This window comes from Hylaeus anthracinus, unplaced genomic scaffold (assembly GCF_026225885.1).
Source record: "Hylaeus anthracinus isolate JK02 unplaced genomic scaffold, UHH_iyHylAnth1.0_haploid 11994, whole genome shotgun sequence".
Classification (NCBI taxonomy): domain Eukaryota; kingdom Metazoa; phylum Arthropoda; class Insecta; order Hymenoptera; family Colletidae; genus Hylaeus; species Hylaeus anthracinus.
Window position 1 is genome coordinate 6,532,198 of NW_026534341.1, and position 14,210 is coordinate 6,546,407.

Genomic DNA, 14,210 nt, shown 5'->3' on the forward strand with positions numbered 1-14,210 from the left:
GATGAAGTTTGACCAGTCGGAACGGAACACTTTGGACGATCCTGAGCAACAGATACCGATCATCTTTTTACTTCAACCCTTTACTTACCCTCGTATCTGTAACTGGTTAACGCCACTCTTCTTCTTTCCAGGTGGTCACAGTACGTTCTTCGGGCTGCTGAACACGTTCGTCCACATCGTGATGTACACGTACTACATGCTGGCAGCTATGGGCCCGAAAGTGCAGCCGTACCTCTGGTGGAAGAAGTACCTGACCGTCTTCCAGATGGTCCAGTTCGTCCTGGTGATGATCCACGCGTTCCAGCTGCTTTTCATCGAATGCAACTACCCGAAGGCGTTCGTTTGGTGGATCGGACTGCACGCGACCATGTTCTTCTTCTTGTTCAACGAGTTCTACCAACAGAGCTACCAAAGCAGGAAACGACCATTGGCGAACGGCGTCGCAAAGAAGGACCACCAGCAAAGCAGTCAGACGAACGGCTTGACGAACGGATCCATCGGCAACTCGTCGTCTGGACGAAGGGACGCCGCCGATTACTACGTGAAAGGCGACAGCCTAGCGGCGTCGGAGCTCAACCTTCGAAGACCCTACACGACGACCGAATGACCCGATCGTTCAACGTCGTTAGACCGTCATCGATTCATCTCATCCCCCTTGTACCATCGATCCTCCGAGTCGCATCCGGGCTTCGCTCTGTTTGCTCTTCCGGTCCGACGATCGTTCGCGATCTCAGCGGGGCATCGAAACATCGAAAAAGCCTGTACAGTAAAATAGTACAAACTGGTTCAGTGTATTCGTAGAGGGAGAGACATGGAACGGGAGAAAGGGTGAGTGTAGGACCAGGCAATCTACCCAAGATGCGTTCGACCCGGATTTGTCGCGGCTCGCGGTCACGGATCCCTGGCTCCCCGACGATCTAGGTATCCGTGAACCTCGGCACGCTGATCGTACACCCGCCACGACCGACGTAGAGCCGACTTTCGCGTCGTCGGGAGCGAGAAACCTTCGCGTCGGCTGGCTGGGTTGGGCAAAATTGAATCCGCGAGCTTGAGTACCAAGTAATCGGTAATTGTGATCGACACGTTGACTGGCAGGGTATGCGGCACACCTGTACACAGTTGGATAGTCAAATCATGTTCGACGCGGTAGAATCTCGATTGTTGCACGAGAGCCTCGTTCGTTGCAACGAGTTGACGATTGAAAGGTATGGTCACTTGTGAACGAGCGAAGGTGGAGGAGGAAAGTGACCGATAGGTGTGATAATGGAGATTAGTGGGGCTTCCTCTCATTGAATAGATTACCTCTCTATAGTTATAAGCATTTTCAGCCCCTTTTCCTGCGATAATCGAGGCTCTATCGTAGAAGGCATAACTTGTTACGAAAGTGAAAGCAATCTGTAAAAGAATAACGAGTACAAAAGAAATTTTCATTGCCGCCCTGTCGATGGATAGCTCTTCTCGCGCGGCTAACCTCTTGCTGCTAATTGTTCGAAAGAAAGAGAAAAATGTGCATTGGGAAACGTAGTATTTGTCCATGAAAAAGTAACGAGTTATTCGGTGACAGTTAACGTATAAACGATTAATGAATAATCAGTAATCCATGACAGCGATCGGTAGATAGTCAAGCACGATTAACTTTGGAAGGCTACGAGTCATCGATTGGTAATTATGATTATCGATTAACGCGACAACTGTGAGCGGTGACTGCAGACGTAATCGCAAAGCAATCGTTGCCCAACTATGCCGGGTGATCTTGTATTCTGTGTGCCGGGTGTTCTGTTCTGCGTCGACGTTGAACCAGCCAGACCGATTCGATCGGTAATCTCGCCGATAGGATTGCGGCGGGACCGGGGTATAGGTAACAATTACGTAAAGAATGCTTGGATGTATAACTTCGCGCCGTCGTTGTTACATTACCGTCTCGGGAGACGGTGATTTGTCGAATTACGATACAGAAGCACGGTAATAGGGGAGAAGTAATCATTTTTTATTGACCATGGTGAAATTGCGGCGGTTTCCGCGGCTAGAAAGACCTCTCACTCTCTTGCAATTCGCGTGAAATTGGCTGGTTTTCTCCCCTCTTCCTCACACGCTCCGTTTCATTAGAACAGATATTGTCGCGGTGCAACATTTACGGTTTATGCAATTTTTAAACACGTTGAAATGCGAACTGGGAGGATGGGCGGAATTTTGTCCGAATAATAAATGAACAGAAACTCTGCAACGATTACCAGAGGGTTGCCAGAGATTAAAATATCGAATTGGCTTTTTAAATTCTAGAATCGCGAGATTGGCAAACGTCTGCAGCGCGGTGTAGCCGACCTCGTGGCAGAGCGGTTAAGAATCAACGCGATAACTGTCATTCGTTCGACGGTTATACTATTCGATTACACGGTCACGCAATTATACAGTTCAAACTGTAATTTTTATCGAGCGGTGCTCATCTCTTATTCGCCAGTTTTTTATCCAGATGAAAATTTCACCTATCCTCTCCCGAGATGGCAATCCGCAGAACGTTTTTGCTGTCATCGGTTGCGCGCGCGCGACGGCGTTGGCGGCTGCTCATAGATTATATAAAAACAAGGAATTATATAAGAGAGTTAACTGTGAGCGTTGGATCGTGATTGCACAACAATGCCACCGACCGTTATCCGATTACATAATTCGGAGAAGATCACTTTTTTTCGCGCCTCATTACAGCCGAGATCTGTTTCATCGACGGCTAGAGAATTTGTTTGCTCTTGTTGTCGCTTGTTCGAGAGCTGTTGGCCTTAATTCAGTCCGATCCAAACGGAGAACAGCCTCGTCGCGCGCGCGCGCTTTCGCGTTATGTAAACCACGTGCGGAAATCAAACTGAACCAGTGTTTTCAAAGTAGAAGGCGTATTACGATCCGGAAGGGGGCGTGAGAAAATTTTTTAAATTGAAAGAACCCCGTTAGAAACGTTTATAAGGCTATTAGGCTCTGAAACAGATTTTTTTTTTATTTTCGGGTGAGGGTGGGAGGCGATTTAAAAAACCAGTTTGGAAAACCATTCGATTAAACTTTCTCGTGGGAACGTGCGGAATACATCGGAATTCGAGAGTAGGTTCGCGAACGTCTAACAAAACTGTGAGATAAACGACTAGATCGAAATCGAATGGGCTACACGCCCATTGCATGCTTCTTGTTTCGTATATACATATTGTATGAACGGTTTTAGACTCTTTCGGTTTTAAAAGAAATTTTTAGAGTGCATATGTTGCTGAACATATTTCCAGGTTTTTAAAACCCGTGATAATGCATCCATATCGTGAACCGACACGCGAGAAACGCTCTGCGAATCGTTGGCGAGTAAATGCGACGCTTAGAGAGGTAGGTGCTCGATCTGCGCAGCGGTCGTGCGCACGGTGTACGGTATGTCCATTATTGTACATAAAATACATCGTTTATTTCGGTATGCTCGACTCGAAAGCCACTCAGTTCGAAACTAACAAATATATATATATAAACATACATATGTATGTTGAACGAGAAATCGAAAGATTGTACAAAGTTTGCAATTTTTTATTAATCGGTAATAAGATTGATCTAACGAATTAATTAATAATGTATAGTTTAACGTAGGTATATACAGGGTGGTCCAGTAGAAATGAAACACCTGATCGATCCTTTTTGGACGGTTTTCGGAGGATGAAGCAAGTGTCAAGAATCGCGTATCCCCTACTTGGCAGATTTCAAACTTTTTTTTTATAAGAAAAATTAAACAATCTATCCTGGGACTGGCATTAAAATCGAGAATGAATGAAACCTGAACTTCTATGGTCAAAGTAATATATATTGACATATACAGTTACCTAACTACATTATTGTACAAATTACTGTGAAGTGCGTGCACAGCCTTTTAAAAATTTATTTTCCTCGATACTTTAATACTGTACTTACTACTTTAACCCTAGAAGGACGTCTGGTATCTCGACTCTTACGTTTAGTTTAATTATAAGTGTTTTACAAGCGTGTAAATTATGTTGCGTTGAAAATTCATAATATAAGAAATGTGAGCCTTAAAATGTACTTGAAATTGATTCGATGGTTATTTACACAACTTTCGGCCAAACTTGTTAGCTCTCTATATTTCTATACTTCTAACACAGGTGACTTTATACCTAATCGTAACAAAGGGTTAATTTTTAAATCCTTTACAAAAGAATGATATTTGCGTAACGTTCGTCCTAGAAGACAATTCGAATGTTTTCGTCCCTACTTCGCATTTTCAATCATAGAAGGATATAAATCGATTCAATTTCTGATGGTCCACCCCGTAAGTTAGAACTTCTCACTGATTGGCTTTTATGCCGAATATGTTGTACGCATTGCGAAGTCGCGCAAAGCAAAGGAAACGTACGTTTTCGACGACCAAATGTTAGATTCCTCCAACGTGCCTTGTGAGATAATGATAAACGGGTGTGCCTTAATATCTAGGACGTGTTCCGACCATCCAGCGTGCGAGGATCGTTCTTATTCACAACGAAACTTAACAATTGCGCGTCGCGAACGATCCATCGTTGATGTCTCCTTTTCGATCAGTAACACGGTCATCGATATCAGAGCTGTGATTACCGAAACATATTCGATCGAGTGTCACTTGTGATCTAGACATTAAGGTTTCGATTCAGAACGCACCGTTAGAGACACCGAATCCACCGTATCAGGTTCATTTCCTTTTCTGTAAACGCTGTCCTGTATCCGAACCGCGAAACTTTGCTCAGGACTAAATCGTTAACAGAGCGTTCAGAATCATGGTTGTTGAAATTGTTGTTAGAGTGTAGGAAAATCTGCGAGAGTTTGTATTCTTCTTTTTACCAACGTTTTCGAATTACGTATACGTTAACGCTCCCCCACCTCTCCGATATCTGAATACAGTAAGTCCTTATCTCGTGGGATTAATTCTAGTTTTTCGTGTAAGACGAATTATATAAATACTATACATCGAAGGGATAAGGAAAGATCAGTCCTCGGTGAAGAATTACGTGGTGTCTCAGCAAGGGGAACATGGACAGTGTCGAAAAGTTTTTGCTGAAACACAGGCTTTTCGAAGACTGATCAAAACGTTTCATCCAGCGAGACCAACGTTTCCTATCAAGATTGATATTTCCTTCTCCTCGCAATACATTTGACATATAAATTTGGGTAAAGCAAACTTTACAAGGACTCACTGTATTTTTCTAAGCGAACGCTCGCGATCCGAAAGATCTGTGATGTAGATCATTCGTGTACTGTATAAATTGCGCGAGTCAATGTTTTTCTTCGACCGTTTAAATTAGAAATATCGTTGTGGAAATATTTGCTCAAATTTGTTTTGTAGAAATTACTTAAACCAGTAACTCGAGTTCGTGCATCCAGTAGGTACCTGTACAATTGCAGCGGTTGGGAAACGATCACGTAGATCGCCGATCCTTTGAACTTTGTACCATGCGGACAGACCATAAGAGATCGAATAGTTACGACGAATACGATCGATGTGCACAAAACGTCCACTTAGTGTTTCGTTCGCTTTGCACGTTTCGTACACCTTGTATATAGGTAGGTTAGTTTTGTACTGTCGTAAGGAAAAAGAATTAATTAGAAACGGAGGTAACGATCATTGTGCCACGCTTCGCGTCGACACACGAGCGAATAAAGCTTAAAGAAGGAAAGGAAAAAAAAGTAATAGAGTCACATACCATAAGTATCGTGAGCATAATGATAATTTATATACGAATCTACATCTAGATATTATTACGAATAAAGAGTTGTTAAAAAAAAAGGCAAAGCAAAATTTACAAACGAAATTAACCACTATTTTGTATTCGCGGCTACAATTATTTTGTTTTTAACAAATCTTTGAAATGAAGATTGAAATAGCGTACTAAAAAAAAGCGATGAGACCGATGCTTTATCTTCTTAGAACTGATTAGACTTCATCGTTGCGCTATATACTCGTTGAACGGTGTATGATAAAAAGAAGAGTAAAGGGGCATCAATTAACTACAGCAATAATTCCTTGCTTGGTAGAGGAGAACTTCAGATTATTTTTATTGCGATTCATATGAAAGCGATTATCTACTTTTATTTTTTCAGTTCTTGTCATATGATCAACGGTCGTAGAACGAGTTCATTTTCTAACATGTCTTGCATTGTTATTCTCGAATCAAGCTACCTTGTTGGCGATCGAATTGCGTGCCTGACAAGTGGGATGAAATAAACAGGACGGTAGAATGCAAATTGCGAGATGGATCAAAATGAATTAATTGGAGATTAAGTAGAGAATTAAATACCGACAGTGGCGTATGGTGCGTTCTCAGAGCCACCAATCGTTCTTTTATCCCGCGATACAAAACAAGTCGGAAATAATTATCTCGTGCAACGTGGACTTCATTATATCGTGTCTCGTATTCCCATGTACTGATAAGGAACATGATTTTATAATCGTCACGCAATGATTAAATACCTGCTAAATCAAAGGCCAGTGGTAGACCATCGATTGCTTCAAAATTTAATTATGATTATTATCAACTTAGTAAGCTGAGAATTCACGCTCGTAATTAAATAATATTGCCATGGTTTTAACATGCCATGGGTGTTATATGATGGCTGGAGAAATAAATCGATTTTGTTTCAGGTGCATTCGCATGTTGCCTACATGCGCGAAGTGTTAATGGCTTCTATAAATATGGAAACAATAATTCTCAATCAATACATTGAATTACTCGAGTGATATAATAGCCATAACGTCTAATCAACGTTAACCATATCGCGCAAAACCTCAAATCACTTATGTTTGCCTTAAAAAAAAAAAGAAACATTAACAGCCGTTAGAAATTATAATAACGACGTCAACGAATGCGATTATGAAACTTGGTTCGTTTCACATCAAGAATGAGAACCACTTTTCGTATACAGTATGCAATTGTATTGTTTTGTAGCAACTTGAATCTGTCGAGAATCAACAGCCACTGCGCTTCGAACACAACAGTCATTATTGTCTTTCAGTATGCTGACGCTACGTTATTTCTTACGACTGCGTACCTACAGTCCTAAAATAGATTGTGACTAATAATGTAAATATAACAGAACATTACAGTCCATCGCAATGATTACATTATCGCGCGTAGGGAACTATTCTCTTAGAGAATTCATCAGTGTTGCATGGTTTTAAACGGTTACGAAATATAGATAAATTTTGTATAGACAATATAGAACTATCTATAGCAGCAATGCAAGTACATACACGCAATGATAAACTGGATGGAGAACTGAACAGAGGTCGCCAACGTTTACTTAGTTGTTGAATTATTCATCAACGAAACTGTGTACACGATGACACGGATAAGTACCGTGTGAGGAGAAAATCACCAGCTTCGACTACTCCTTCTTATTCGACAGCCGCGTGACATAGATGCGCAGAATTTTTATACATTTAGCCACGAGTCCGTGTAAAATAATCGTCCTCTGAAAATATCTCCAAACTATACGAAGCTTAAAATCAGAATGAGACTACTGTTTATTAATTATGTTTCCTACGCGATATTGATTTCAATTTATCCTATTCCCCGTATACGGAAAATGGGATATTTCGAACTTCGCGCTCAGCGGTATACTTCTGCGCATCTACGTTGCGCAGATGTCAAGCGCGAAGAGGGACTGCTACAGCTAGGAACTTTCTCCTCGGACGGCGCGCATCAGTGATCAGTACCGCGCTGTGTACCAAAATGTACGCATCGTTAAGTTGAGAATCGCTGCAACGTCTTTTGTTGCACGTCAATGCCCGAACTGTTAAGATCGCCTGGCTACTGTGCATTACCTCGACGATAAGCCCGTTTGGTAGGCGAGATATCGGTTTTTCTGTGAGATAAAATTTGTGTGTCGCATCTTGTGACGCATCACGAACACAGAGTGCCCCGCGCGGTTAGTCAGCGCCAGTTACTGACTAGCGCGGTGCATACTTCTGGATCTGACAACCTGACGTACTCGAACGCAAATGACTACATGTCAAATTCAGTGAGTGGCGTATTTTAAAGTGAATTTATATTTCTACCGGTGGAGCTGGATTTCCTCCGATCTGATAAAATATGTTGGCGCTTATCAATCGGATTCTGGACTGGTTTAAGTCCCTCTTTTGGAAAGAGGAGATGGAACTGACTCTCGTTGGCTTGCAGTACAGTGGAAAAACCACCTTCGTAAATGTCATTGCGGTACGAAAATTTCCATCCGTTCTCGTGATTCGATGATCACGTTTCCTTTTTTGTCTCGAGCGCGTGAATTCGATGACGAAGAAATGAAATTTTCCCTTAGCGAACTAACGTAACATGTACCGTCTTGGTTAGATTCTATACCTTATTCGAAATAACTAAGTCCGTCGTAGATGTAAACTTCTTGCATCCGCCCTTACGTGAAAATTTCATAAGTATAACGAATTCTCGACTCAAACGGTTAACAAAACTAAATCCTTTTAAAAACTAAACAAATCCTTTCTAAAATTGATCTTTCTTTCCAGTACATATAGATATATAATCCTTGTTCCAAAAGTTAACTAGAGTTACATGGATCCATATGTATTCCTTCTTAGAAAGAACTTGAGTTTTATGCAAGGTGATGGATGGAAATGTATATATATTCATCTTTTCAGTCTGGGCAGTTTAGCGAGGACATGATTCCAACTGTTGGGTTCAACATGCGTAAAATAACAAAAGGCAATGTGACTATAAAGGTGTGGGACATAGGAGGTCAACCAAGGTTCAGATCTATGTGGGAACGATATTGTAGAGGTGTGAATGCAATAGTATACATGGTAGATGCAGCAGATTCTGACAAAATAGAAGCAAGTCGTAATGAATTGCACAATTTATTGGATAAACCTCAACTGGCTGGTATACCAGTGTTGGTTCTTGGCAACAAAAGGGATTTAGTTCATGCTTTGGATGAAAATGGACTCATAGAAAGAATGTATGTATATTATTTTGAAGAAAGTATAAGGGAGTATGGCACCAACACAATTCAGATTAATATATTTTTTTTAGGAACTTAGCAGCCATTCAAGACCGTGAGATCTGTTGCTATAGCATTTCGTGCAAAGAAAAAGACAATATCGATATTACGTTGCAGTGGCTTATAGCACATTCTAGAAGTGGTATTCGCTAATACGTGTAATAAATTTTACATACTTATACATTCTTATCGAGAAGCCCAAGATATTGATAGCAGAATTGGGATCAAAAGTACGAGGGAGTGTTCAGCGATGATTTTATGTTAAATTGATTCGTTACCGTAGATAACTTTTTTTACATCTAAGCTTTAGCTGTTCTTCGTTTGAACATATATAACTCATAGAAAATTTAATGAAAAAAAAACCAAGGATGTTATGCTTAAGCCAAATATGCTCGTCTGAACGATAACGAGAGACCCGTTCATCCTTGCAGGCACCTTAGGAATAAGTAATAACTTTTATATTGCGTTTTTAGAGGATTTGTGTAAGTAACAGTTTCTTTAAATTAAACTCATGAGACGAAAATAGCATTTAATGGTCAACATAGAGACAATGGCAACTAGTACGAATACAAGCGCATAATAATATCAATTATCATATAGTACATATTCTCGAACTATTTAATTAAGATTATTACTTCACAGCATAGAGATTACGTACATTTGATCGCTACATGTACACGAACTTGATGCTAAGTAAACTTGTATAATTAATGGAGAATTATTAACGATATTATACCGATTTATTATGATCCTGAAAAATATGACCGCTGTGTTATGTATATACACGTATACATATATATATATATATAAAATGAAATAAAAATATATAATTCTTTTTTTTAAATGGAGAATCGATTTTGAAAAAAATGTTAATTACTGAAAGACAAGAATAAAGTATTGTATGTTTCTAAAACGACAATATTTAAGATACAATTTTCGAATATTAAAAATTATAATGGACAGAAGTTTTTATTGGTTAGCGATGCGTATGACATCATAATATAATCAATTGCTCTATTCGATAGTATAGAGAATCGATTTGTGAGATTCTGTTCATGCAACGCAGTCGTGTGTATCAGTGTGTATCGTCACTTCGCGATAAGACATTTCGTGGTGTAAACAATAGAGTGTTTCACAGAGAATTATTTGTTTAAAACGTCAATATGCCACCGATGAACGATAACGACCCTTATGCACACGCAAGCAAGGGACTTTTAAAACTCAAAAATGATCAAGGCGTGAGTAAGAAGTACGTAAACGACAAATTTCATTCTCCATTTAGGTTATGTTACAATTGACAGTTCTCGAATAAGTTTAAAGTAGAGATGGGTAAAATATGCCTTTCGAATAGTAAACTAAAAATGTTTCTTCAAAAGTTCAATTTATTGTAATCGAAATAAAATACCATTTTGTTTGCGTTAATATTGACTGATAGTGTTTTTACATTTCATCCCAAGCAGAGATTGATGTTTCTGAATATTATAAACGAACGATAGGAATATTATTATTATCATCATATTTTTTGAAATCTAGAAAAAAGCACAAGGAAGGCAAAAAGAAAAAACTAGTTGAAGTGTCAAAAATCGAAGAGGAAGAAAAAACTAAGACCACGGAAATTAAACGCACAAAGGCGGAAATAGCATTTCAGAAAATGCAAGAAAAGATGGTAATTAATTATTTAATTTTTATATTTCTCGAATAATTATACTGGACGTAACGTTATTTGCAGCAAAACGAACGAATTAAACAAAAGGCCTCTATGACACATAAACAACGAGTAGAAGAATTCAACAGACATTTGGATAGTTTAACAGAACACTTTGACATACCAAAAGTCAGCTGGACAAAATAAATTCTTTATATATATCTTAACTGTGTAAAAGTTTATTTATACATATATATTGCAGACATAAATAATTACAATATTATTAAAATTAACATATGATCTAATATAAAATTGTACTTTATTTTAAATGTTTGTAAAAAAATCAGATCTCAGTAAAATGTAACAATCCTAAAATGGATTGAATACTAAGTCTTATAATTATGTCTTTGATTCGGATAGATAATGCTTAAAAAGGCACGATTCTCGATGTATTTTACAATATATCGAAAAAATCTATTCATAAAATATAATGTATATTACAACAGTGCATTGCAAAAATTTGAAGTATGTATATAGCCATTATTCAAATCTAATAAAGTGTATCTACACAGAATGGACGGAATTAATATACCAAGAGTGGTACAAATTATTCGTTAATTAACACTTTTACTAATACCTTTAACTGACTAATATTATCATGATAAAACAATTTAAATACTATGGGCTAAGAAAAAGTATGTGACATACGCTAATTGCCATCAATAGGGATGCGCATGAACACGAAACTCCACCGTTACCATAACTGAATATTTTGATATAATTTTCACTTACTACCCATGGATTACTTCCATCGTCGAAATACATTGGACATTGGTCGCGTTCTCTTTCGTATTCCTACATTCAAAATTACGATTATAAAATGTACGTTATGCAATAATTAATACTAACACATTAGAGCTTTTGAGGTTACCTGTAGTTCTAAGGCAACTGCAGCACCTTCGGTATAATTACTACTCGTAACATCTTGTTTAAGATCACAGAATGGTCCAATAGCTTGAGACATAAGGACTTTGTTCAAATCAGCTCTTTGATATACCCAACAACGATATTTACTATAAGGATCTAACTCGTCATAAGTTATTAAGTATGACTTCAAATTTTCTTTCCAAAATCCGATACATTTCATTTTGTAATCCGGCAAACCTATGTACATTTAAAATAAAATAAAATACTTGGCATTACTTTCCTATTAACCGCGACAATTTGAACTTACTGTAAATGTCTACAGGTTTTCCTAAATGATCTACTGACAAACAGTAGGTTTCGTCAATAGCGATTTCTTTCTGGTCAGTGTCGCATACTGAGAAATCTGAAATATTTTGTTTGCAATAGATATTCGGACGAGGAGATAGCGTAACACCGCCTAAAATTCTAGTTTCAAACAAAACGTCTCCTTTCTGATGAAACATGTATTTCCCAGCTACTGGACAACGTACGGGCACAGGATCCTTTGCTAAGTGTCACAAAATAATAATATAGAACAGCCGATTTAATACGCATAGACGTGAGTAAAAAAATATTATCCTAACCTAAAAATAAGTCATATTTCCATGCTTCTTTGTTAGGAAACTGTACCCAAGAGCAAACAGTGTGGAAATCATCTTTTATAACTGCAACACCGCGTCGATATCTAATGATGTTATGATGTCGACGGACAAAGTCGAAACAAACATAATCTTTTTGACTGAAAATGTGATTAATTGAATTATGAAAACGCAGTGTAGTATAATTTTTGCTAGTACATATGATCATTCGCTTATACATACCATCCATCAACAGTCAATCGCGCCATCATGACTCTGCTATCTCTCGACTCGCGACAAACATAAATCGTACGCCTGTAACGGCCTTCGTCAGGATACCAAGTTTCGATTATATGTGTTTCATTAATGAAAATATCAGCATCGATGTTAGCAGTGTTTATCCATTGTCCACCCATGTCTTCCGGTAATCTACATCCTGGTTCAACCACCTCAGCTTTAACGGGTGTTACTCTTAAACGCTCGGGACTTTTTTCAACAGTTTTCAATGTATTACACTCTGCGGTAATAGATACTCCGATATAGAGATCGTCATCGCGATTTTTTAAGAAACATCGATATTTTTCATCTTTTCGAGATTCCTTTGTATTTGCAACGGCGAAGAAATGATTCTTATCTACGAACCAATCTCCTAAGCAGCTGTATTCCACCACTAAAATATTTACAGTATAAAAATAGTAAAAAAAACAAGGTGAAATATTTATAATGAAGATTTTAAGCAAATAATGGACACATTACCTCCGTCAAAAGTTTCCTTCATACCAGAACACTTTTTATAAGTTATATTGAATTTCTGATTAGTTATCAAGAATTGTGTTCCTGCAGTTTGGCACGATCTAATTTGTGCATCTGGATGATCACATTCTCCTGTAAACCTGAATCGATTCTGTAATGAGAATAATAGAATTGATTTTCTTGATAGATAATTCAATATCTCATAGTTAAATACTTGCCTGATAAGCAAATTGCCAAACACCCTCTAAAGATGATCTACAATTTACAGGAACATGATTCTCAGAAAATAGTGTTATTAACTGTTGATCGGATTTTAAACCTTTGCACACATTTTCCACAGTTGGTTCAACACCATCAGGCAAATTCATACAACTTGCTGAAAGCATTAGATGAATAATATTAGCTTGTATTTCTTACATTTTTGTTCATGATTTTTTCTAGATTCTTTCAGGCCTTTTACCTTCAAGTTTTTCCAACACATTTACTGTTCGTACAATTAAATTGACACAGGAGTAGCACTTGTCATTGTGAAATACAAATGTATAATTAACATGATACTGTTGCACCATATTGACACAATAACCACGATTTGTCATTGTTTCAGCATTTATCTCTGTTAAAGTATTTCTACCATTTTCCCATGAAAACCATGACCCTCTTATAACAGGAGGAATTTGACAAGAGGATTCTTGATGGGAATATGCAACTAAAAAACAAACGTATTTATTAGTCTCCTTTTGTTATTTCTCAATGAAACAGAGTTTAATTTATAATAATCAATTGTGTACACAACAAGTGTGTGAGATTTTAAAATTCGTGAAGTTTACCCTGCCACATAAAATATAGGGCAAATAGAAGAACGTCCCATCTTTTTGTCATTTTGTCATTAAATTAAACACAACGATTTCAACAATGAAATAAAAATTATTTTAATTGTAACCGAACAAACAGCGCGTAGAGAAACTCATTCAACTCATTCTGATTCAACTCATTCCTAACGCTTACGCCCAACCCATTTATGAATCATGCTTGTGGTGCCATCTGAAAATATTTTGGATCTTCGAATAGAGATTTCAGTCTTTAGAAATCGAAGAAACTTTGTTTTCTTCGATCTTCATGTTTTTGTACCGATTGTATAATTTATATTGATGAAAATCGTAGGAACACTGATTTTTTCCCTGTTTTTTTTATCTCTCTTGCAAGAATTTATTCGACTAAGTAGCCATCTAGCGATGAAAGGGTCGAACTAATTTTAGGAGTTT

General features: G+C 38.0%; 4 protein-coding genes across 7 annotated transcripts in view; 3 read left to right on the forward strand and 1 right to left on the reverse strand.

The window, feature by feature from the left end:
* The window catches only part of LOC128888337 (elongation of very long chain fatty acids protein AAEL008004-like), a 44,581-nt gene extending 43,075 nt beyond the window's left edge, over window positions 1–1,506 (forward strand). For all 4 annotated transcript variants that reach the window (XM_054145084.1, XM_054145085.1, XM_054145083.1 and 1 more), the window contains exon 7: window positions 132–1,506. In XM_054145084.1, coding sequence (XP_054001059.1) covers window positions 132–607 — 476 coding nt within the window. In that variant the 3' untranslated portion in view covers window positions 608–1,506. The remainder of the gene's footprint in view (window positions 1–131) is intronic.
* Window positions 1,507–7,702: 6,196 nt separating this feature from the next.
* LOC128888886 (ADP-ribosylation factor-like protein 8B-A) lies at window positions 7,703–10,255 on the forward strand. Its single transcript, XM_054146067.1, has 3 exons — window positions 7,703–8,213; window positions 8,648–8,964; window positions 9,039–10,255. The coding sequence occupies exons 1-3, from the start codon at window positions 8,091–8,093 to the stop codon at window positions 9,157–9,159; spliced, it is 561 nt and encodes a 186-aa protein (XP_054002042.1). The 5' UTR covers window positions 7,703–8,090; the 3' UTR covers window positions 9,160–10,255.
* On the forward strand, window positions 10,114–11,079 carry LOC128888887 (protein FAM32A). Its single transcript, XM_054146068.1, has 3 exons — window positions 10,114–10,255; window positions 10,540–10,672; window positions 10,736–11,079. The coding sequence occupies exons 1-3, from the start codon at window positions 10,170–10,172 to the stop codon at window positions 10,856–10,858; spliced, it is 342 nt and encodes a 113-aa protein (XP_054002043.1). The 5' UTR covers window positions 10,114–10,169; the 3' UTR covers window positions 10,859–11,079.
* A 3-nt stretch (window positions 11,080–11,082) lies between these two features.
* LOC128888883 (uncharacterized) lies at window positions 11,083–13,978 on the reverse strand. Its single transcript, XM_054146061.1, has 9 exons — window positions 13,776–13,978; window positions 13,409–13,654; window positions 13,167–13,324; window positions 12,952–13,099; window positions 12,439–12,865; window positions 12,202–12,356; window positions 11,886–12,125; window positions 11,583–11,815; window positions 11,083–11,506 (listed from the first exon to the last, which is right to left on the reverse strand). Exons 1-9 carry the CDS (start codon window positions 13,825–13,827, stop codon window positions 11,330–11,332), a joined length of 1,836 nt encoding a protein of 611 aa, XP_054002036.1. The 5' UTR covers window positions 13,828–13,978; the 3' UTR covers window positions 11,083–11,329.
* Between the last annotated feature and the right edge of the window lie 232 nt (window positions 13,979–14,210).

Excerpts from the sequence above, each read along its gene's own strand:
- LOC128888883 (XM_054146061.1), bottom strand. The coding sequence starts at position 13,827 with ATGACAAAAAGATGGGACGTTCTTCTATTTGCCCTATATTTTATGTGG. Across the intron at positions 12,126-12,201 it reads GAAATATGACTTATTTTTAG|CAAAGGATCCTGTGCCCGTA; the intron begins GTTAGGATAATA and ends TGTGACACTTAG. Across the intron at positions 11,507-11,582 it reads CAGTTGCCTTAGAACTACAG|GAATACGAAAGAGAACGCGA; the intron begins GTAACCTCAAAA and ends TTTTGAATGTAG.
- LOC128888887 (XM_054146068.1), top strand. The coding sequence starts at position 10,170 with ATGCCACCGATGAACGATAACGACCCTTATGCACACGCAAGCAAGGGA. Across the intron at positions 10,256-10,539 it reads GATCAAGGCGTGAGTAAGAA|AAAAAAGCACAAGGAAGGCA; the intron begins GTACGTAAACGA and ends TTTGAAATCTAG. Across the intron at positions 10,673-10,735 it reads AGAAAATGCAAGAAAAGATG|CAAAACGAACGAATTAAACA; the intron begins GTAATTAATTAT and ends CGTTATTTGCAG.
- LOC128888886 (XM_054146067.1), top strand. The coding sequence starts at position 8,091 with ATGTTGGCGCTTATCAATCGGATTCTGGACTGGTTTAAGTCCCTCTTT. Across the intron at positions 8,214-8,647 it reads CCTTCGTAAATGTCATTGCG|TCTGGGCAGTTTAGCGAGGA; the intron begins GTACGAAAATTT and ends TCATCTTTTCAG. Across the intron at positions 8,965-9,038 it reads AATGGACTCATAGAAAGAAT|GAACTTAGCAGCCATTCAAG; the intron begins GTATGTATATTA and ends TATTTTTTTTAG.